The 25973-nt window shown below is 50.1% G+C and overlaps 1 protein-coding gene across 1 annotated transcript in view; it reads right to left on the bottom strand.

Annotated features, from left to right (window-relative positions):
- Positions 1-1604: 1604 nt before the first annotated feature.
- The window catches only part of LOC144936461 (tumor susceptibility gene 101 protein-like), a 42119-nt gene continuing 17750 nt past the window's right edge, over positions 1605-25973 (bottom strand). Inside the window, exons 5-10 of the mRNA XM_078863531.1 lie at positions 9820-9976; positions 7592-7640; positions 6698-6813; positions 5505-5707; positions 4414-4653; positions 1605-2954 (exon numbers count right to left, since the gene is read on the bottom strand). Coding sequence (XP_078719657.1) covers positions 2865-2954; positions 4414-4653; positions 5505-5707; positions 6698-6813; positions 7592-7640; positions 9820-9976 — 855 coding nt within the window. The 3' untranslated portion in view covers positions 1605-2864. The remainder of the gene's footprint in view (positions 2955-4413; positions 4654-5504; positions 5708-6697; positions 6814-7591; positions 7641-9819; positions 9977-25973) is intronic.

Here is a 25973-nt window from a genome sequence, read left to right on the forward strand (position 1 = left end):
GTCGGACATACATCGAGCTCTATAGTGTAGAGTTTTGATGAGGGAATTCTTCTCGGATGGATGGTAGTGGGAGTCAGGTTTTAGGTAAGCATCCTTATGGGTGGCTTTCCTGTAGACAGTGTCCCATTGAGCCATCTGGTCTCTTTTCGATTAAAACATCCAAGAATGGTAACTTGCAATCCTTTTCCACCTCCATGGTGAATTTGATGGCTAGGTGTATAGAATTGATGTGGTTGAGGAATTGGTAAAGCTATCACCCCAACCGTTGGGAAAGAACCATCTGAGGATCCAATAAAAACCATCACCTTGCCATACATAGCAGGGTCACTAAAATATTCCCAAAATCATGAGCAAACACAAGATCCGGGTTCGATTTAACACAGTACGTAAAATTCGTGATCTGATCCCATCTGTGAAGGATGTGATCTCTGACATGCAATACCCCGGCGTCGACAAACTAAGCTGCGTCTGCGGCAGTAGTTACATTGGAGAAACTAAGTGACATGTCTCGGACCGTGTTCGTGAACATGAGGCAGATCTGAAACACGGTAGGACCAATACCTCGGCCGTGGCTGATCAGTTTTAATGCGGTGGGCTCACACGAAATAGATTTCTCTAAGACGAAGGTACTTTGCAAGCCCACTGGCTATCAACAAAGATTCGCCATGAAGTCATCCATATATATAGACACAATTTCAACCAAGAAGATGGGTACAAACTGAGCAATCATTGGAAGGACGTTATCAACCAGTTTAAGTCATAACTGGCTGTGATGTTCCTATCCTACAACCTTCTGTTAGTTGTGCTTTATGCCCATTTCAAACTTGCGCTTCCAGTCACTTCGCGTGCCGACCCCTTGGTTGCGGCTCTGCGATCTTCCATGAACATGCTAATCTCTCGATTTAAAGCTTTCGTGACTGCAGGGATTCATCTTCTTGGTTCTTTCGGTAAAGTCACGTAGAAGGGAAGTAATACAATAATAAAAATAAAATAATTCTCACGTTTCACCTGAGGACGGCTGCTTGCGTTGTGGCCGAAACGTCGTGAGAATTATTTTATTTTTATTATTGTATTAATTCCCTTCTACGTGACTTTACCGAAAGAACCAAGAAGATGCTAATCTCTCTTTAACATGCAAATTTTCACCTGGCAGCCCTTTATTTGTGGAAAACGAACCACCGCCGGGCTCGCTGCCGAACACTCACATTATCATTGGCTGCTGACATTTGGGCTACACCCATTTCAAACCTTTTCAAAGTCTGCCTCAGCAGCAGATCATGCTTTCTCACCTGATGACGGACGCTTGTGTTGCACCCAAAACATCGTGATTTTATACCTACGTGACTTTACCGAAAGAACCAGAGTATGGATTCCTGCAGTCACGAAAGCTTTAAATCAAGATCTTCAAGTCCTTCTTCAATCACTCGTTCTTCACAACTGTTGGAGCTCATCTGCCCCTGATCTCTCAATGCGGCAAGTTATTGAAAGTGAACGTGATGAAGTGAACGTCATGAAGTGAACACCGCTCCACCAGAGGCTCATGGTGCTCGACCCCATACGTCAAGAGGCATGCAGATGACCACCGTTTCGTCGCAATTTAATACTTTGGTAAATTATTTTATATTTTATTGTTTTTTTGGTAAAAGTACACACGTCACCTTTCCTTGACATACATATCAAAAAATTTATTTTCTATGCTGCATAACCATTCATTTTAGCATTAAGTGCAACTTGAAAATATTACAGAATACACATTCTATATAGTAGCAGGAATTGAGTGCTGTTATTATATTTTAAACTCGCTTCACATAAAACACATTTGTGATGAAGGATCAGCAGGGAAAAGCAACAAGAGCGAAACGGTTTGTTTCCTTGTTTTTACGCTCTCTCAATCACAGGTGTAGTTCATGTCCAAACAATTGAACATGTCAGGAGGGAAAAGCACGTGAGAAACATTTTACCCAACATAACAAAAATGTCGATTAATTTATGGAGTTAACAAAATAAATAAAAGTGTGCTTGTAAACATCTGCATGTTACTATTCCTCATTAACTGCGGAAGATGTTAGATATTGTAAAGATTGTTGAAATAACTGTCCTGGATCAGCAAGAAAAGTAAACTCTTGACTTCTCAGTTCTCTCAGACTCAAGAAATCGATCGACAAAAAACAACTATCATTAGTTTCTGTTAACATATGTTTGGTGCTTAGGTTCTGAGATCTGGTATGAAGGCTGAATCTTTGTGTTTGTACGCACCCGCTGTATGCATTGTTGATTACAGTAACGAAGCACAGATCGAAATAACAAAACAATAAACGTAACCACTAACCAGTCTTTTAAGCTGAACGGGTTGCATCATTAGTGTACTGGCACTATTCTGGAACAGGAAAACATTGAAAAGGTAGCAAATCCTCGCTTGCGGACACAGGTTTAGGGGAAAAATATACAACAAATGAATTTTGCATATCAACTACGTATATTACCAAGCAAACTCTTTAAAACAACATTAAGTATCTTCATTCGCGACACCATATACATACACCAGCTTGTTTTTATTTCACAGTCCATGAGTCACCATATCTCTGAGCTTGATCTCACACATCAACCAGTGTAAAGAGACCCTACTCAGAACATGATAATTAGATATCCTAATTCTTTAGGCCAATGTTAAACGTGAATATTTTTGTTCCAAAATATGTCCTACGAACCAAAATTTATTACATTTTATTTGATCCATAAGCGACACCATAGGGCACTGTCAGCAGACTCGACAATGGAAATACTGTCCGTAGACGCTGTGGTTTGGTACAATTAGCGAAGGGGGGAGGGAATGAGTTCAACAGAGGTAAACCCAAATATCCGTGTCAGTAGTGGTCTGTGAGGCAGGCGGTCTTCCTGGCCTTCTGCATGAGTGCTCTCAACTGGAACTGCTTTCTGGCGAGCAGGCGCACGTGCTGAACAGGGAGTGGGGACACACAACAACGTAGCCATTCATAGCAGAATTTCAATCATAACACGCACACAGTATTCGCTCACTCTCTAAGAGATAACAACTCAGAAGTTTGAGGAACACCGACAAGCGGGAAGGCAGCGAGGCGGTGAGCCGGTGTTCAAAAATTGACCAAGCTCTGCGATCCCCTAGATATGATGTTTTCGGCCAATTAATGAGTGTTTACTTTAAGAAGGAAACCGGAGAACCCGGTGACAAAACCACGCGTGTGATGGGGCAACACTCGATCCGATACAGATTTAACAGCTGAAGTCCACATTTTGCTGTTCTACATTCTCCCAGCGAGCCAGGGTATGGGCTCAACGACGCGATGGGATAGGAGTTTTACACCATTTGTGCAATCCACCAACCCTCGCAGTGCTCGGTAACAGGAGTCCATAGTCACACTAAAGCATTATTTTGTTTATACTTTTTTCGTGAGAAAACATGAATATCCTCGTACATATAAGAGAAAATAGTAGTAAAAAGGGAGTAAAAATAACTTGGGCACAGCAGCCTCAAATTTTTACGAGCCGTTTCAACTATAATGATCACCGGGTTCGTACCATGTGCCTGTATAACCCAGTGAATTGCAAGTGCAGTTGAGCTAAATATCCACTTACTGGACAGAGCGCTATATTTTACGACATCACATGTTTCCGCGTTGAGAGGATTGTCTCAACGGTATATTTAAAATACCTGCAGTAAGCAATGTAGCCAGCATAATGTTTAAACATACTAATCTGGATATTTATTGGAACATTTCTCCCTCATGCAGATACATTTGTCCAGCAAATCCAGTCGATTCACAAAAATAAAGGGCCAACATTAAAAACATTATTTTGAAAAAGGCTCCATGATGTTTTACATCAAATAAAATAGAAACATTTTCTTCAATGAAAAACGAAACAAAACAGGAATAAAGCTTTCACGTCCACGCATTCACTGACAAGTATTAGTAAATGACCAATCTCCCTACAGCCTGAATGCATATGATGACATGACTGTTGCATGCATATTCCTATGCCGGTGTTCATAAGAAGTTGCACAGAAGGATCTATTTAATTTCCATTCAGCACGCACAGTCCTCTGAACTACCAGTGTAACGCCACTACCTGTCAATTATTGTTCCACGCCCCACAACACCCACTTCCACCATTACCTATATACAGCCCTCGTCCCTATTCTGGAGCTCCACTCCATACCTATTATGGGCTTAATCATTGTGCATCTGTACTGTGATCACAACTGGCCATTGAGTATCACCTCCATGTGTACGATTATTTAGGCAATGCTCATCTGTAATTTACATTTTTACATTGATAATGATGAAGACTTTTTTTGCAGCAAAATATCTCCTTTTGTAGACATTTTGTCATCTTAAATGAGCGAAAAGGCGACTTTCTGTCAAGGGGTGAAATTACCTTCAGGAACACGTCCAAATCAATGACTCCCTGGCGCAGCGCTTCTCCCAGATAGAATATGGTGTCTTCAATGGCGTTCTCCTCTGCGTACAGGTTCAAGATCTGCTTGTACAGCGGTGCCGTTGTCACCACAGCCTCATCAATGTTACTCGATTCTGACTGGGACTCCATCTTTTCTAGAGCTGATGTGATCTCTTCATCCTTCTTCTTCAGCAGATCAATGTTTTGATCTACATCACCCTGAAGGTCAGGAAACATCAACTATGATGAATAAATCCACATCCTAAAATAAATTAGGACAACGTTTTTCTCATATTGCATGACCAACTATTCGTTTAAAAAAGCAATGTTTTTAATCATTATAAAATGTTATATTTTCAGAGTTTTATTGTAAACAAATGTCCACACTGGGACAATCTAGTCCAGGAATTAAATTTTCTTCATTATGTGAAGGGCAGTGTTTACCTGTTTAGGAAGTCTCACACACCTGCACAATAGCAAATGTGCAACATTCATTAGAAACATGAAGAAACCCTAAATGTATGGTGGGAATTAATTCAGAAGCTTCTGTACATCTACCGATAACTCACAATCTACCTAGAGCATGGGTTGGCAACCTTTAAAAGGAGAAGAGACGTTGTTTTGTTTTGAGAGCCGCATCACACGCAGAGAGCAACTTGTGCACATGCACAGCAGGTATAAAGCAGATGACAAACACTTTGTGACTTAGGTGACGGAGAAAACTGCCATCCATTTAGTTTTTTTTCCTCATTAGTTATTCTTTAACAATACTAGTTGGACTGTTGTACATTTCATTGTCATATTTAATAAATTGTTTATTCTCTTTGCGTTAAATTACATTTAACATTTAAGTAAAAAAACGGCTGCCCCCAAAGGGGCAGACAAAGAGCCGCCGCACGCGGCTCCGGAGCCGCAGGTTGGCAACTTGGCAACCCCTTACCTCGACGTTACACAGCATACAATCCACTCTGCGCCTGGTTTCATCACTGTGCGCACGTCTACAACAACAAACAGAACGTTGCGAAGCCCGCGCTGGTGTGCGTGCGTGCGTGCTGCGAGGGGCTACGCACAATCTCGCGGGTGATGCGTCCGGCCATATCCTGCAGCGATCGCTGCCCATTGCGCAACTCCTCCTCGGTGCGCCGCAGCGCCTCCAGCTCCGCCTGAGCGCGGCTCACCTCCTCGTTCAGGCGCCAGCGCAACTTGTCAGTGATGGCCGACACCAACGACGCGCGGATGTGCTCCTCCGAGATGGTGCCGTCCCTGGACATGGCTGAGCGCAACGACATCAGGGGTGAATTAATGCTTGCGAACGGCACCTCAGCTGTTTTATGCAACGTGCATCTTCGGCCTTCTATGCGCATTGTAAAGGGTGAACATCTCCGTGCAGAAACGCTCGTCATTTCATTGGCTTATAACAAATAACAAGTTGTGTGTCTCCCGTAATTCTGAGATATTCATATGAAGTAGTTTCATTTCAGCAACGGTTGCTATGTCAACAAGTCCACTGTGGAAAACCCAAATCCTTGACAATCCTGTAAAAGTTATGGTCATCCAGCAAGCCTTAGATAGACAAAAGAGGGGAATCAGACATGGGTGCAAGAGATGTACACAACTGTATGGCAGTCTTGTTCATGTGACTACGTACACCTATTGATAATTCAGAAAGACGGAAAACAATGATTTATTGATGGAGCACATGTGGTAAACAACACTATCAATAACTCGGAACTGCTACTTCTCTGAGAAAACTTCAAGCAGGCCATCCGTAGTCAAACTCAAGAGCACGTTTAGAGACGCACTAAGAGACATCAAACTGATTTTTGTGTCTAATCCAGATTAACTTGTCTTGTGGACTTCTATCTGCAGGGATCCTATGCAGCAGACCCCATTTCTTACAAGCTGAAAATAGTCTGATGAAAGAAACACTGCTACATTTCACTTATAAGCAGATGAGCTTCATATATAGTCTACAATTGCTGTGCCAGGCCTACAAGGAGTGGCATGCTAATGGGTGAAAGCAGAAAAACTGTGAATAACTTCCGTTCTATGCTTGTAGAAAATTCCAATACATTTTAATCAGTGCAAGGCAAGATATAACATTAAATCGCCCGCATACATTATGTACACACAAGACGGGTTTAGGTTTGTGGCGTATTTTCACGTGCCTCAACGCAGTAAAGAAACACTGTGTTCTGCCGCTGCCACCATGTGACTTGGTATGCATTGCAGCTGCGACCACAATGATGTTCTGGCACCTTACCAGACGTTCCAGGAACTGGCTGACCGCCGTAATGTGGTTGGCTGGTTTGGGGTTGGACTGGTGGTGGTGCTGGATACGCAGAGCCTCCAGAGTATGGGTAAGGAGGATAGTTGGCACTGCAAACAAAAAATCACACACAGCTTCATCACAATGGTGACACAGAGAAGCTTAAAATTATCTCACATTGTTAAATAGCTTTGCAGGACACAAAGGTCCCGATTCACATTTGGTGGGTTGTAGATGTTTTGACAACCGCATTCTTTGAAATAGCAGTAACTACTTTCAAAAAAGAAAAAATGTGCCTCTGGGGACATTGTTTTTCCCATTGTATAAGACAATAATATAGATATAGAAGCCAAATGTGGAGTTTTTTCAAGAAAATTAAGATACTACCAACACAAATCCTACTGCATATACCACCAGCACATTTGCCCTGAATCCCTATACAAACTATGTAACATATGCAGTCATACCTCGATAAGCTAATATATATAATCCACTTGTGGCTTCTCCATGTTTGCCATGTGGATCCTGAGGGTTGTCGGACCGTACTTAATGCTGGTCGGTTTGGATTGGTGGACGGGGGTTGGGAACCAGGTTAAGTTTAGATAGCACAGATGTTAGCTGTTGTTGGGAATTGAACTTGGATCACGGTGCATTGTATATTTTTTATAGAGCTGGAATATTTGATAATTTAAGTGATGACACCACTGATTATCTGTTAAATTAGTCAACCACTTGGCAGTTGTATTTATTAAAAATATCCCCTGGGTAAATTTGTTTAAATAATCTTAGCTTCAAGATTGATGACACAAGGATTGTTTACGGATTTATTTAGTATACACAACTATTATCAATGATAGAATAGAAATATACAGCGATTGGCAGACTTACTTGGCTGTCGGCTGGTATGGGTAGGCGCCTGCTCCTGGCACATAGGGTCCTACAGTAAATAAACAGAAGGGCAATGTTGGATTATAATGCAATGAAATTTATCTTACATAACAATAAGAATAAAGTGATGACATCTCCAACAGGTTGTCAACATTTACACTTGTTATGATCAAGAACTCTTGTTAATAAAGCTCCTTCTCTGGACCATGGTTTTAAATAGATTATTTTTGTTTGCTTTTTCACATATTCCCTTCTCTTCAGTGCCACGTTGATTGTAACATGCTTTTTTAAAGCGATTATGATCCATATTATCGTTGTTCTTCTAATATATCCTGCACTGATATTTGTTTTTTCCTCTCTCCTGCACTGATATGTTTTTTTTTGTTCCCTATCATGCATTTTTTTAATGCATTTGGAAATACTGGCATTGAATTGACACAGGCACCAGGGTGAGGACAGATATATCCCTGGCATTCTGAGGATTGCCCTCGAGAATCATTCCACTTCATTTCTTTTATTTCTCGACATCAGCTCCTCTGTGGACCATTTGCAAAAGGTGATCAATATCTTCACGTTGCTGCTGCTAGCTGAAAACCATAACAGATCCATACTCTTTGGTTTTTTTCGGTAAAGTCACGTAGGTAAAACAATTAATAAAATAAAATAAATGAAAACTAAATTAAATCACGACGTTTCGGAGGCAACACAAGCCTCCCTCATCAGGTGTAAAAAGGCACAGCAAAATAACTGTAGCGAGAGTTATTTGTAATGAGATATTTTTATATAGGGTAAGAGGAGGGGGAGGAGCCAAGCAGGACGGGCGTAGGATGGGGGGGGGGCCAGGAAGGTGATAGAGAAGGAGGACGGAGCCCCGGATGGGGGAGGGGGGACGCAGAGCGGGGGAGAGTCACGGTTGATGGCGGGGGGGTCCACTCATCACAAATAACTCTCGCTACAGTTATTTTGCTGTGCCTTTTTACACCTGATGAGGGAGGCTTGTGTTGCCTCCGAAACGTCGTGATTTAATTTAGTTGTTTTCATTTATTTTATTTTATTGTTTTACCTACGTGACTTTGCCGAAAAAAAACAAAGAGTATGAATCATTGCAGTCACGAAAGCTTCAAATCCATAACAGATCTCCTTTCATTCCTCTCTCCAATGCCAAATTTGCCAATAATCCTCTCATTTCTAGCCCTCTTACCTACCTTTTCATTGAAGTATCCCATTATAACCCTAACCAATTGGGTGCCGTGGTGGCGAGATGTTAACTACCTCGCCTGGTATACTGGAGGTTGTCGGTTCAATCCCCACCCCGACGCCTGTACACTTGGAGTTGGCGTGTTCTCCCCGTGGCCGCGAGGATTTTTCGTCGGGTCCTCCGGTTTTTACCTTCACATTTAGAAACATGCGTGTACAGTATTTGGCTGCTATACATTTCCACATGATAAGCCACTTCGTTGAGCTATCATTTGTGGCCAGGTCGCTTCTGAGAAAGAAAAAGCGCTTTATAGCTCTGTGGGTCTTTCCTGGTAAAATAAAAAAATATTGTGTACAAATATTAACACTCATTAATTGACTAATAACATTCTAATATATAAAGAGTATTGCAGATCTTGGGCAAATATTGGTTCCGGTTCACTGCGCCTGGCTGTCTTCCAGCTTTGTCTGTAATTCCTCAGTGTTTGTGACATGCAATTTACATGAACATAGACGCAATATACATCAAAATATTATTACGTAGTGTGATTTGTCCTCGTTTACAAATTGGTGCATTGCTTCAAACACGTGGTATACTTCTACATTGCCATGGTGTATGTTTGAATTACCTTGTGAAATCAAGAAGTTAAGAAAGCTGCTAAGTGGGGCTCAAAATATGAGCAAAACAATATATCTGAACCGAAAGAAGATGGTAGATGACGTCCAAATAGTCCTCACAAACTATCTGTTGTATTCACAAGTGAGAGTTAGGTGGTTAGTTCTCCTATGAACTGATCATACACAACCTCCGTTAAGGATATTTGTAAATTGTATTATCATTATATATCTACACTTTAGCAACACATTTCCAAAACTATTTTAGATATGTGCATTTTGCTAAACTTTATATTTCATTTGAAATCTAGAGCCTAGCACATATATCTCTGGCATCTGCAAGTTGCTGGTTCCATGTGAAGTGTAGGAACGAGCAGGAGGAATAAAAAACGGTGTTCCAACCACCACCCATTTACCCATGGGCGGTCCGGCTGCTGGGTACGAAGGGTAGCCCTGGTTGAAAGGGCCCATGGGGGCCACGGCCTGGCCAGCGGAGGGGCGAGAGAACACAGGCGGCTCTTCCCCAAACACCACCAGCATCACCTGGATCAGGCCCACCAAGTCCGACGCATTCTGGAAACATAGATTACATTTAAATACAACATATCCAGAGTACAAATACGAGCATATCGCTTTACACCAAAATCGTGCCTTTGAAGGCATAATTTAAATAGATATACATCATATTAAGAAAGATGTGTGCATGTTCACAAAATACACAAATACAGCATAAACGTAGAGTCACTGACAAAATAATTAAACCTGGACAAAAGTGAGGACATCTACAAGAAAATAATAGAAGAGGATATATATTATTGGGTCTTTTTTTTTTAAAAAACGCCACTTTTTTCAAAAAAATTCTTGCTGTGGTTTTCACACCTGATGATGATTGCTTGTGTTGCAGTCGAAACGTCGTGAGAATTTTGTTTTATTTTTATTATTTTACTAGCGGAAGTACCCGGCTTTGCACGGGTGAAAAATGTATTTCTTAAAAACCTTACATATATATACACAGATACTAAGGTATTGTCAAAGCCCGGTTGGCTGTTTGTACATTTCTCCACCAACAAATATGTAAGAGGCTTTCACAAGTCCAAAAAGTTGTAGAAAGTGTGGGGTAAATAGTTGATGTCAAAAGGTTTCCGAAAATTGTGGTCTCCCCCCCCCCCCCCTCAAAAAATATCTTTACCCCTCGTAGGTATATATACTAACAACACCTTACATACAACAGAGGAAGTGGTATATATTAACTCTGTAGTAGTATCTACTGACTGTACCGTAGTATCTACTGAGCCAGTAGTAGCTACTGACTGTATAGTAGTATTTAGTGACTGTAATAACTACTGACCATACTAGTATTTACTGGGCCTACAGTAGTATCTACTGACTATATACTCGTAACGACTAACTGTATAGTATCTGCTGACTCTATAGTTGTATCCACTGACTATAGTAGTAACTACAAAATCTATAGCAGTATCTACTCACTCTATAATAGTATCTACTGACTCTAGTAGCTACTCACCGTGGTAGTATGTACTGACTGTATAGTAGTATATACTGACTGTAGCAGTATTGACTGACTGTAGTGGTATATACTGACTGTTTTAGTATTTACTATAGCGGTATCTACCAACTCGATAGCAGTATCTACTATCACTACAGCAGTGTATACCGACTGAGGTCGTACCTGCTATCACTACAGCAGTGCATACTGCTGTGTTGGTACCTGTTATGATTACAGCAGTGCATATTGTGGTGGAACCTGCTATGACTACAGCAGTGCATACTGCTGTGGTGGTATCTGCTATGATGAGAGGAGTACATATTGTGGTGGTGGTACCTGGTATGATAACAGAAGTACATACCGAGTGTGGTGGCACCTGCTATGACGACAGCAGTACATAGTGTGGTGGTACCTGCTATGATGACAGCAGTGCATATTGACTGTACTCATCATTCACCCCCACCATTCACCACTCACAACTCACCCTTACCACTCATCCTCACCACTCACCACTCACCACTCCCACTCACTATTCACCATTCACCATTCACCCTCACAACTCACCACTCGCCAATCTCCCTCACCAATCTCCCTCACCACTCTCCCTCACCACTCTCCCTCACCACGCACTCTCACCATTCACCTTCACCATTCAGCCTCACCACTCACCCTCACCACTCACCCTCACCACTCACCGTCACAACCACCACTCACCCTCACCACTCAACCTCACCCTCACTACTCACCATTCATCCTCACCAATCACCACTGACCAATCACCACTCACCACTCTCCACTAACCCTCACCACTCAACCTCACCACTCACCATCAAAACTAACCACTCTCTCACCCTCACCACTCAGCACTCACCCTCACCACTCACCCTCACCACTCACCCTCACCACTCACCACTCACCGCTCACCACTCACCCATCACCACTTACAACTGCCACTCACCCTCACCCTCACCACTCACCCTCACAACAACCACTCACCCTCACCGCTCACCACTCATCCTCACCAATCACACCCTCACCAATCACCAATCACCACTCACCCGCACTGCTCACCCTCACCACTCACGCTCACCCTCACCACTCACCCCTCACTAATCACCACTCATAACCGCCACTCACCCTCACCACTCACCCTCAACACTCACCCTCACCCTCACTACTCACCACTCATCCTCACCAATCACACCCTCAACAATCACCACTCACCCCTCACCACCCTCACAACAACCACTCACCCTCACCACTCACCCTCACCAATCACCCTCACTACTCACCCTCACCACTCACCACTCATCCTCACCAATCACACCCTCACCACTCACCACTCACGCTCACCCTCACCACTCACCCCTCACTAATCACCACTCATAACCGCCACTCACCCTCACCCTCAACACTCACCCTCACCACTCACCCTCACCACTCACCCTCACTACTCACCACTCATCCTCACCAATCACACCCTCACCAATCACCACTCACCACTTGCCACTCACCCTCACCATTCACCCTCACCACTCTCCCTCACCACTCACCAGTCACGCTCACCACTCACCCTCACTACTCACCCTCACAACTCACCAATCTCCCTCACCAATCTCCCTCACCACTCTCCCTCACCACTCTCCCTCACCACGCACTCTCACCATTCACCTTCACCATTCAGCCTCACCACTCACCCTCACCACTCACCCTCACCACTCACCGTCACAACCACCACTCACCCTCACCACTCAACCTCACCCTCACTACTCACCATTCATCCTCACCAATCACCACTGACCAATCACCACTCACCACTCTCCACTAACCCTCACCACTCAACCTCACCACTCACCATCAAAACTAACCACTCTCTCACCCTCACCACTCAGCACTCACCGCTCACCACTCACCCATCACCACTCACAACTGCCACTCACCCTCACCACTCACCCTCACCACTCACCCTCACAACAACCACTCACCCTCACCGCTCACCACTCATCCTCACCAATCACACCCTCACCAATCACCACTCACCCGCACTGCTCACCCTCACCACTCACGCTCACCCTCACCACTCACCCCTCACTAATCACCACTCATAACCGCCACTCACCCTCACCACTCACCCTCAACATTCACCACTCACCCTCACCCTCACTACTCACCACTCATCCTCACCAATCACACCCTCAACAATCACCACTCACCCTCACCACTCACCACCCTCACAACAACCACTCACCCTCACCACTCACCCTCACCACTCACCCTCACTACTCACCCTCACCACTCACCACTCATCTTCACCAATCACACCCTCACCACTCACCACTCACGCTCACCCTCACCACTCACCCCTCACTAATCACCACTCATAACCGCCACTCACCCTCACCACTCACCCTCAACACTCACCCTCACCACTCACCCTCACCACTCACCCTCACTACTCACCACTCATCCTCACCAATCACACCCTCACCAATCACCACTCACCCTCACCACTCACCCTCACCATTCACCCTCACCACTCTCCCTCATCACTCACCAGTCACGCTCACCACTCACCCTCACTACTCACCACTCACCCTGACCACTCACCCTCACCACTCACCCTGACCACTCACCACTCATCCTCACCAATCACACCCTCAACAATCACCACTCACCCCTCACCACCCTCACAACAACCACTCACCCTCACCACTCACCCTCACCAATCACCCTCACCACTCACCCTCACTACTCACCACTCATCCTCACCAATCACACCCTCACCAATCACCACTCACCCTCACCACTCACCCTCACCATTCACCCTCACCACTCTCCCTCATCACTCACCAGTCACGCTCACCACTCACCCTCACTACTCACCACTCACCCTGACCACTCACCCTCACCACTCACCCTGACCACTCACCACTCATCCTCACCAATCGCACCCTCACCAATCACCACTCACCCTCACTGCTCACCCTCACTGCTCACCCTCACCACTCACCCTCACCACTCACCACTCACCCTCACTGCTCACCCTCACCGCTCACCACTCAACCTCACCCTCACCACTCACGCTCACCACTCACCCCTCACTAATCACCACTCACAATCGCCACTCACCCTCCCCACTCACCCTCCCCACTCACCCTCACCAATCACCACTCACCACTCACCCTCACCAATCACCACTCACCACTCACCCTCACCCTCCCCACTCACCCTCACCATTCACCCTCACCACTCACCTCACCATTCACCCTCACCATTCACCCTCACCACTCTCCCTCACCACTCTCCCTCACCACTCTCCCTCACCACTCTCCCGTCACGCTCACCACTCACCACTCACCCTCAACACTCACCCTCACCGCTCACCACTCACCCTCACCACTCACCCTGACCACTCACCACTCATCCTCACCAATCACACCCTCACCAATCATCACTCACCCTCACTGCTCACCCTCACCACTCTCCCTCACCACTCACCAGTAACGCTCACCACTCACCCTCACTACTCACCACTCACCCTCAACACTCACCCTCACCGCTCACCACTCACCCTCACCACTCACGCTCACCCTCACCACTCACCCCTCACTAATCACCACTCACAACCGCCACTCACCCTCACCACTCACCCTCACCACTCACCCTCACTACTCACCACTCATCCTCACCAATCACACCCTCAACAATCACCACTCACGCTAAACACTCACCCTCACTACTAACCCTCACCACTCACCCTCACCACTCACTAAACACCTCTCACAACCGTCACTCACCCTCACAACAACAACTCACCTTCACTACTCACCCTGACCACTCATCCTCACCAATCACACCCTCACCAATCACCACTCACCCTCACTGCTCACCCTCACTGCTCACCCTCAACACTCACCCTCACCACTCACCCTCACCGCTCACCCTCACCACTCACCCCTCACTAATCACCACTCACAACCGCCACTCACTCTCACCACTCACCCTCACTACTCACCACTCATCCTCACCAATCACACCCTCAACAATCACCACACACCCTCACCGCTCAACACTCACCCTCACCACTCATGCTCACCACTAACCCTCACCACTTACCCTCACCACTCACTAATCACCTCTCACAACCATCACTCTCCCTCACCACTCACCCTCAACACTCACCCTCACCGCTCACCACTCACCCTCACCACTCACGCTCACCCTCACCACTCACCCCTCACTAATCACCACTCACAACCGCCACTCACCCTCACCACTCACCCTCACCACTCACCCTCACTACTCACCACTCATCCTCACCAATCACACCCTCAACAATCACCACTCACGCTAAACACTCACCCTCACCACTAACCCTCACCACTCACCCTCACCACTCACTAAACACCTCTCACAACCGTCACTCACCCTCACAACAACAACTCACCTTCACTACTCACCCTGACCACTCATCCTCACCAATCACACCCTCACCAATCACCACTCACCCTCACTGCTCACCCTCACTGCTCACCCTCAACACTCACCCTCACCACTCACCCTCACCGCTCACCCTCACCACTCACCCCTCACTAATCACCACTCACAACCGCCACTCACTCTCACCACTCACCCTCACTACTCACCACTCATCCTCACCAATCACACCCTCAACAATCACCACACACCCTCACCGCTCAACACTCACCCTCACCACTCATGCTCACCACTAACCCTCACCACTTACCCTCACCACTCACTAATCACCTCTCACAACCATCACTCTCCCTCACCACTCACCCTCACCACTCACCACTCACCAGTCACGCTCACAACTCACCCTCACTATTCACCACTCACCCTCAACACTCACCCTCACCGCTCACGCTCACCACTCACCCTGACCACTCACCACTCATCCTCACCAATCACACCCTCACCAATCACCAATCACCACTCACCCTCACTGCTCACCCTCACTGCTCACCCTCACCACTCACCCTCACCACTCACGCTCACCACTCACCCCTCACTAATCACCACTCACAACCGCCACTCACCCTCACCACTCACCCTCACCACTCACCCTCACCACTCACCCTCACTACTCACCACTCATCCTCACCAATCACACCCTCAACAATCACCACTCACCCTCACCACTCACGCTCAACACTCACCCTCACCACTAACCCTCACCACTCACCCTCACCTCTCACAACCGTCACTCACCCTCACAACAACCACTCACCCTCACTACTCACCCTCACCACTCATCCTCACCAATCACACCCTCACCAATCACCACTCACCCTCACTGCTCACCCTCACTGCTCACCCTCACCACTCACCACTCACGCTCACCCTCACCACTCACCCCTCACTAATAACCACTCACAACCGCCACTCACCCTCACCACTCACGCTCACCCTCACCACTCACCCCTCACTAATCACCACTCACAACCGCCACTCACCCTCACCACTCACCCTCACCACTCACCACTCATCCTCACCAATCACACCCTCAACAATCACCACTCACCCTCACCACCCATGCTCACCACTAACCCTCACCACTCACCCTCACCACTCACTAATCACCTCTCACAACCGTCACTCACCACTCACTCTTACCACTCACCCTCATCACTCACCCTCACCACTCACCCTCACAACAACCACTCACCCTCACTACTCACCCTCACCACTCATCTTCACCAATCACACCCTCACCAATCACCACTCACCCTCACTGCTCACCCTCACCGCTCACCACTCACCCCTCACTAATCACCACTCACAACCGCCACTCACCCGCCCCACTCACCCTCACCACTCACCCTCACCAATCACCACTCACCACTCACCCTCACCACTCACCCTCACCACTCACTACTCACCACTCACCCTCACCATTCACCCTCACGACTCACCCTCACCATTCACCCTCACCATTCACCCTCACCACTCTCCCTCACCACTCTCCCTCACCACTCTCCCTCACCACTCTCCCTCACCACTCACCCTCACCACTCACCAGTCACGCTCACCACTCACTCTCACTACTCACCACTCACCCTCAACACTCACCCTGACCGCTCACCACTCACCCTGACCACTCACCACTCATCCTCACCAATCACACCCTCACTGCTCACCCTCACTGCTCACCCTCACTGCTCACCCTCACTGCTCACCCTCACCACTCAGCCTCACCACTCACGCTCACCCTCACCACTCACCCCTCACTAATCACCACTCACAACCGCCACTTACCCTCACCACTCACCCTCACCACTCACCCCTCATCCTCACCAATCACACCCTCACTAATCACCATTCACCCTCACCACTCTCCCTCACCACTCTCCCTCACCACTCACCCTCAACACTCACCCTGACCGCTCACCACTCACCCTCACCACTCACCCTGACCACTCACCACTCATCCTCACCAATCACACCCTCACCAATCACCATTTACCCTCACTGCTCACCCTCACTGCTCACCCTCACCACTCACCCTCACCACTCACGCTCACCCTCACCACTCACCCCTCACTAATCACCACTCACAACCGCCACTTACCCTCACCACTCACCCTCACCACTCACCCTCACGCTCACCCTCACCACTCACCCCTCACTAATCACCACTCACAACCGCCACTCACCCTCACCACTCACCCCTCATCCTCACCAATCACACCCTCAACAATCACCACTCACCCTCACCACTCACGCTCAACACTCACCCTCACCACTAACCCTCACCACTCACCCTCACCACTCACTAATCACCTCTCACAACCGTCACTCACCCTCACAACAACCACTCACTCTCACTACTCACCCTCACCACTCATCCTCACCAATCACACCCTCACCAATCACCACTCACCCTCACGGCTCACCCTCACTGCTCACCCTCACCACTCACCCTCACCCTCACCACTCACCACTCACGCTCACCCTCACCACTCACCCCTCACTAATCACCACTCACAACCGCCACTCACCCTCACCACTTACCCTCACCACTCACCCCTCATCCTCACCAATCACACCCTCACCAATCACCACTCACCACTCACCCTCACCACTCACCCTCACCACTCACTACTCACCCTCACCACTCACCCTCACCATTCACCCTCACCACTCACCCTCACCATTCACCCTCACCACTCTCCCTCACCACTCTCCCTCACCACTCTCCCTCACCACTCACCCTCACCACTCACCAGTCACGCTCACCACTCACTCTCACTACTCACCACTCACCCTCAACACTCACCCTGACCGCTCACCACTCACCCTCACCACTCACCCTGACCACTCACCACTCATCCTCACCAATCACACCCTCACCAATCACCATTCACCCTCACTGCTCACCCTCACTGCTCACCCTCACCACTCACCCTCACCACTCACGCTCACCCTCACCACTCACCCCTCACTAATCACCACTCACAACCGCCACTTACCCTCACCACTCACCCTCACCACTCACCCTCACCACTCTCCCTCACCACTCACCCTCACCACTCACGCTCACCCTCACCACTCACCCCTCACTAATCACCACTCACAACCGCCACTTACCCTCACCACTCACCCTCACCACTCACCCTCACCACTCTCCCTCACCACTCACCCTCACCACTCACCAGTCACGCTCACCACTCACTACTCACCACTCACCCTCAACACTCACCGCTCACCACTCACCCTCACCACTCACCCTGACCACTCACCCTCACCAATCACACCCTCACCAATCACCACTGACCCTCACTGCTCACCCTCACTGCTCACCCTCACCACTCACCACTCACGCTCACCCTCACCACTCACCCCTCACTAATCACCACTCACAACCGCCACTCACCCTCACCACTAACCCTCACCACTCACCCTCACCACTCACCCTCACTACTCACCACTCATCCTCACCAATCACACCCTCAACAATCACCACTCACCCTCACCACTAACCCTCACCACTCACCCTCACCACTCACTAATCACCTCTCACAACCGTCACTCACCCTCACAACAACCACTCACTCTCACTACTCACCCTCACCACTCATCCTCACCAATCACACCCTCACCAATCACCACTCACCCTCACGGCTCACCCTCACTGCTCACCCTCACCACTCACCCTCACCACTCACCCTCACCACTCACCACTCACGCTCACCCTCAACACTCACCCCTCACTAATCACCACTCACAACCGCCACTCACCCTCACTACTCACCACTCATCCTCACCAATCACACCCTCAACAATCACCACTCACCCTCACCACTCACGCTCAACACTCACCCTCACCACTAACCCTCACCACTCACCCTCACCACTCACTAATCACCTCCCACAACCGTCACTCACCCTCACAACAACCACTCACTCTCACTACTCACCCTCACCACTCATCCTCACCAATCACACCCTCACCAATCACCACTCACCCTCACGGCTCACCCTCACTGCTCACCCTCACCACTCACCCTCACTGCTCACCCTCACCACTCACGCTCACCACTCACCCCTCACTAATCACCACTCACAACCGCCACTCACCCTCACCACTCACCCTCACCACTCACCCCTCATCCTCACCAATCACACCCTCAACAATCACCACTCACCCTCACCACTCACGCTCAACACTCACCCTCACCACTAACCCTCACCACTCACCCTCACCACTCACGAATCACCTCTCACAACCGTCACTCACCCTCACAACAACCACTCACTGTCACTACTCACCCTCACCACTCATCCTCACCAATCACACCCTCACCAATCACCACTCACCCTCACGGCTCACCCTCACTGCTCACCCTCACCACTCACCCTCACCACTCACCACTCACCACTCACGCTCACCCTCACCAATCACCCCTCACTAATCACCACTCAACCGCCACTCACCCTCACCACTCACCCTCACCACTCACCCCTCATCCTCACCAATCACACCCTCAACAATCACCACTCACCCTCACCACCCATGCTCACCATTAACCCTCACCACTCACCCTCACCACTCACTAATCACCTCTCACAACCGTCACTCACCACTCACTCTTACCACTCACCCTCAACACTCACCCTGACCGCTCACCACTCACCCTCACCACTCACCCTGACCACTCACCACTCATCCTCACCAATCACACCCTCACTGCTCACCCTCACTGCTCACCCTCACTGCTCACCCTCACTGCTCACCCTCACCACTCAGCCTCACCACTCACCACTCACGCTCACCCTCACCACTCACCCCTCACTAATCACCACTCACAACCGCCACTCACCCTCACCACTCACCCCTCATCCTCACCAATCACACCCTCAACAATCACCACTCACCCTCACCACTCACGCTCAACACTCACCCTCACCACTAACCCTCACCACTCACCCTCACCACTCACTAATCACCTCTCACAACCGTCACTCACCCTCACAACAACCACTCACTCTCACTACTCACCCTCACCACTCATCCGCACCAATCACACCCTCACCAATCACCACTCACCCTCACGGCTCACCCTCACTGCTCACCCTCACCACTCACCCTCACCCTCACCACTCACCACTCACGCTCACCCTCACCACTCACCCCTCACTAATCACCACTCACAACCGCCACTCACCCTCACCACTCACCCTCACCACTCACCCCTCATCCTCACCAATCACACCCTCACCAATCACCACTCACCACTCACCCTCACCACTCACCCTCACCACTCACTACTCACCACTCACCCTCACCATTCACCCTCACGACTCACCCTCACCATTCACCCTCACCATTCACCCTCACCACTCTCCCTCACCACTCTCCCTCACCACTCTCCCTCACCACTCACCCTCACCACTCACCAGTCACGCTCACCACTCACTCTCACTACTCACCACTCACCCTCAACACTCACCCTGACCGCTCACCACTCACCCTCACCACTCACCCTGACCACTCACCACTCATCCTCACCAATCACACCCTCACTGCTCACCCTCACTGCTCACCCTCACTGCTCACCCTCACCACTCAGCCTCACCACTCAGCCTCACCACTCACCACTCACGCTCACCCTCACCACTCACCCCTCACTAATCACCACTCACAACCGCCACTCACCCTCACCACTCACCCCTCATCCTCACCAATCACACCCTCAACAATCACCACTCACCCTCACCACTCACGCTCAACACTCACCCTCACCACTAACCCTCACCACTCACCCTCACCACTCACTAATCACCTCTCACAACCGTCACTCACCCTCACAACAACCACTCACTCTCACTACTCACCCTCACCACTCATCCTCACCAATCACACCCTCACCAATCACCACTCACCCTCACGGCTCACCCTCACTGCTCACCCTCACCACTCACCCTCACCCTCACCACTCACCACTCACGCTCACCCTCACCCCTCACTAATCACCACTCACAACCGCCACTCACCCTCACCACTCACCCTCACCACTCACCCCTCATCCTCACCAATCACACCCTCACCAATCACCACTCACCACTCACCCTCACCACTCACCCTCACCACTCACTACTCACCCTCACCACTCACCCTCACCATTCACCCTCACCACTCACCCTCACCATTCACCCTCACCACTCTCCCTCACCACTCTCCCTCACCACTCTCCCTCACCACTCACCCTCACCACTCACCAGTCACGCTCACCACTCACTCTCACTACTCACCACTCACCCTCAACACTCACCCTGACCGCTCACCACTCACCCTCACCACTCACCCTGACCACTCACCACTCATCCTCACCAATCACACCCTCACCAATCACCATTCACCCTCACTGCTCACCCTCACTGCTCACCCTCACCACTCACCCTCACCACTCACGCTCACCCTCACCACTCACCCCTCACTAATCACCACTCACAACCGCCACTTACCCTCACCACTCACCCTCACCACTCACCCTCACGCTCACCCTCACCACTCACCCCTCACTAATCACCACTCACAACCGCCACTCACCCTCACCACTCACCCCTCATCCTCACCAATCACACCCTCAACAATCACCACTCACCCTCACCACTCACGCTCAACACTCACCCTCACCACTAACCCTCACCACTCACCCTCACCACTCACTAATCACCTCTCACAACCGTCACTCACCCTCACAACAACCACTCACTCTCACTACTCACCCTCACCACTCATCCTCACCAATCACACCCTCACCAATCACCACTCACCCTCACGGCTCACCCTCACTGCTCACCCTCACCACTCACCCTCACCACTCACCACTCACGCTCACCCTCACCACTCACCCCTCACTAATCACCACTCACAACCGCCACTCACCCTCACCACTCACCCTCACCACTCACCCCTCATCCTCACCAATCACACCCTCACCAATCACCACTCACCACTCACCCTCACCACTCACCCTCACCACTCACTACTCACCCTCACCACTCACCCTCACCATTCACCCTCACCACTCACCCTCACCATTCACCCTCACCACTCTCCCTCACCACTCTCCCTCACCACTCTCCCTCACCACTCACCCTCACCACTCACCAGTCACGCTCACCACTCACTCCTCACCACTCACCCTCAACACTCACCCTGACCGCTCACCACTCACCCTCACCACTCACCCTGACCACTCACCACTCATCCTCACCAATCACACCCTCACTAATCACCATTCACCCTCACTGCTCACCCTCACTGCTCACCCTCACCACTCACCCTCACCACTCACGCTCACCCTCACCACTCACCCCTCACTAATCACCACTCACAACCGCCACTTACCCTCACCACTCACCCTCACCACTCACCCTCACCACTCTCCCTCACCACTCACCCTCACCACTCACGCTCACCCTCACCACTCACCCCTCACTAATCACCACTCACAACCGCCACTTACCCTCACCACTCACCCTCACCACTCACCCTCACCACTCTCCCTCACCACTCACCCTCACCACTCACCAGTCACGCTCACCACTCACTACTCACCACTCACCCTCAACACTCACCGCTCACCACTCACCCTCACCACTCACCCTGACCACTCACCCTCACCAATCACACCCTCACCAATCACCACTGACCCTCACTGCTCACCCTCACTGCTCACCCTCACCACTCACCACTCACGCTCACCCTCACCACTCACCCCTCACTAATCACCACTCACAACCGCCACTCACCCTCACCACTAACCCTCACCACTCACCCTCACCACTCACCCTCACTACTCACCACTCATCCTCACCAATCACACCCTCAACAATCACCACTCACCCTCACCACTCACGCTCAACACTCACTACTCACCCTCACCACTCACCCTCACCATTCACCCTCACCACTCACCCTCACCATTCACCCTCACCACTCACCCTCACCACTCACTAATCACCTCTCACAACCGTCACTCACCCTCACAACAACCACTCACTCTCACTACTCACCCTCACCACTCATCCTCACCAATCACACCCTCACCAATCACCACTCACCCTCACGGCTCACCCTCACTGCTCACCCTCACCACTCACCCTCACCACTCACCACTCACGCTCACCCTCACCACTCACCCCTCACTAATCACCACTCACAACCGCCACTCACCCTCACCACTCACCCTCACCACTCACCCCTCATCCTCACCAATCACACCCTCACCAATCACCACTCACCACTCACCCTCACCACTCACCCTCACCACTCACTACTCACCCTCACCACTCACCCTCACCATTCACCCTCACCACTCACCCTCACCATTCACCCTCACCACTCTCCCTCACCACTCTCCCTCACCACTCTCCCTCACCACTCACCCTCACCACTCACCAGTCACGCTCACCACTCACTCCTCACCACTCACCCTCAACACTCACCCTGACCGCTCACCACTCACCCTCACCACTCACCCTGACCACTCACCACTCATCCTCACCAATCACACCCTCACTAATCACCATTCACCCTCACTGCTCACCCTCACTGCTCACCCTCACCACTCACCCTCACCACTCACGCTCACCCTCACCACTCACCCCTCACTAATCACCACTCACAACCGCCACTTACCCTCACCACTCACCCTCACCACTCACCCTCACCACTCTCCCTCACCACTCACCCTCACCACTCACGCTCACCCTCACCACTCACCCCTCACTAATCACCACTCACAACCGCCACTTACCCTCACCACTCACCCTCACCACTCACCCTCACCACTCTCCCTCACCACTCACCCTCACCACTCACCAGTCACGCTCACCACTCACTACTCACCACTCACCCTCAACACTCACCGCTCACCACTCACCCTCACCACTCACCCTGACCACTCACCCTCACCAATCACACCCTCACCAATCACCACTGACCCTCACTGCTCACCCTCACTGCTCACCCTCACCACTCACCACTCACGCTCACCCTCACCACTCACCCCTCACTAATCACCACTCACAACCGCCACTCACCCTCACCACTAACCCTCACCACTCACCCTCACCACTCACCCTCACTACTCACCACTCATCCTCACCAATCACACCCTCAACAATCACCACTCACCCTCACCACTCACGCTCAACACTCACCCTCACCACTAACCCTCACCACTCACCCTCACCACTCACTAATCACCTCTCACAACCGTCACTCACCCTCACAACAACCACTCACTCTCACTACTCACCCTCACCACTCATCCTCACCAATCACACCCTCACCAATCACCACTCACCCTCACGGCTCACCCTCACTGCTCACCCTCACCACTCACCCTCACCACTCACCCTCACCACTCACCACTCACGCTCACCCTCAACACTCACCCCTCACTAATCACCACTCACAACCGCCACTCACCCTCACCACTCACCCCTCATCCTCACCAATCACACCCTCAACAATCACCACTCACCCTCACCACTCACGCTCAACACTCACCCTCACCACTAACCCTCACCACTCACCCTCACCACTCACTAATCACCTCCCACAACCGTCACTCACCCTCACAACAACCACTCACTCTCACTACTCACCCTCACCACTCATCCTCACCAATCACACCCTCACCAATCACCACTCACCCTCACGGCTCACCCTCACTGCTCACCCTCACCACTCACCCTCACTGCTCACCCTCACCACTCACGCTCACCACTCACCCCTCACTAATCACCACTCACAACCGCCACTCACCCTCACCACTCACCCTCACCACTCACCCCTCATCCTCACCAATCACACCCTCAACAATCACCACTCACCCTCACCACTCACGCTCAACACTCACCCTCACCACTAACCCTCACCACTCACCCTCACCACTCACGAATCACCTCTCACAACCGTCACTCACCCTCACAACAACCACTCACTGTCACTACTCACCCTCACCACTCATCCTCACCAATCACACCCTCACCAATCACCACTCACCCTCACGGCTCACCCTCACTGCTCACCCTCACCACTCACCCTCACCACTCACCACTCACGCTCACCCTCACCAATCACCCCTCACTAATCACCACTCAACCGCCACTCACCCTCACCACTCACCCTCACCACTCACCCCTCATCCTCACCAATCACACCCTAAACAATCACCACTCACCCTCACCACCCATGCTCACCATTAACCCTCACCACTCACCCTCACCACTCACTAATCACCTCTCACAACCGTCACTCACCACTCACTCTTACCACTCACCCTCATCACTCACCCTCACCACTCACCCTCACAACAACCACTCACCCTCACTACTCACCCTCACCACTCATCTTCACCAATCACACCCTCACCAATCACCACTCACCCTCACTGCTCACCCTCACCGCTCACCACTCAACCTCACCACTCACGCTCACCACTCACCCCTCACTAATCACCACTCACAACCGCCACTCACCCGCCCCACTCACCCTCACCACTCACCCTCACCAATCACCAC

This window comes from Lampetra fluviatilis, chromosome 16 (assembly GCF_964198595.1).
Source record: "Lampetra fluviatilis chromosome 16, kcLamFluv1.1, whole genome shotgun sequence".
Taxonomy (NCBI): domain Eukaryota; kingdom Metazoa; phylum Chordata; class Hyperoartia; order Petromyzontiformes; family Petromyzontidae; genus Lampetra; species Lampetra fluviatilis.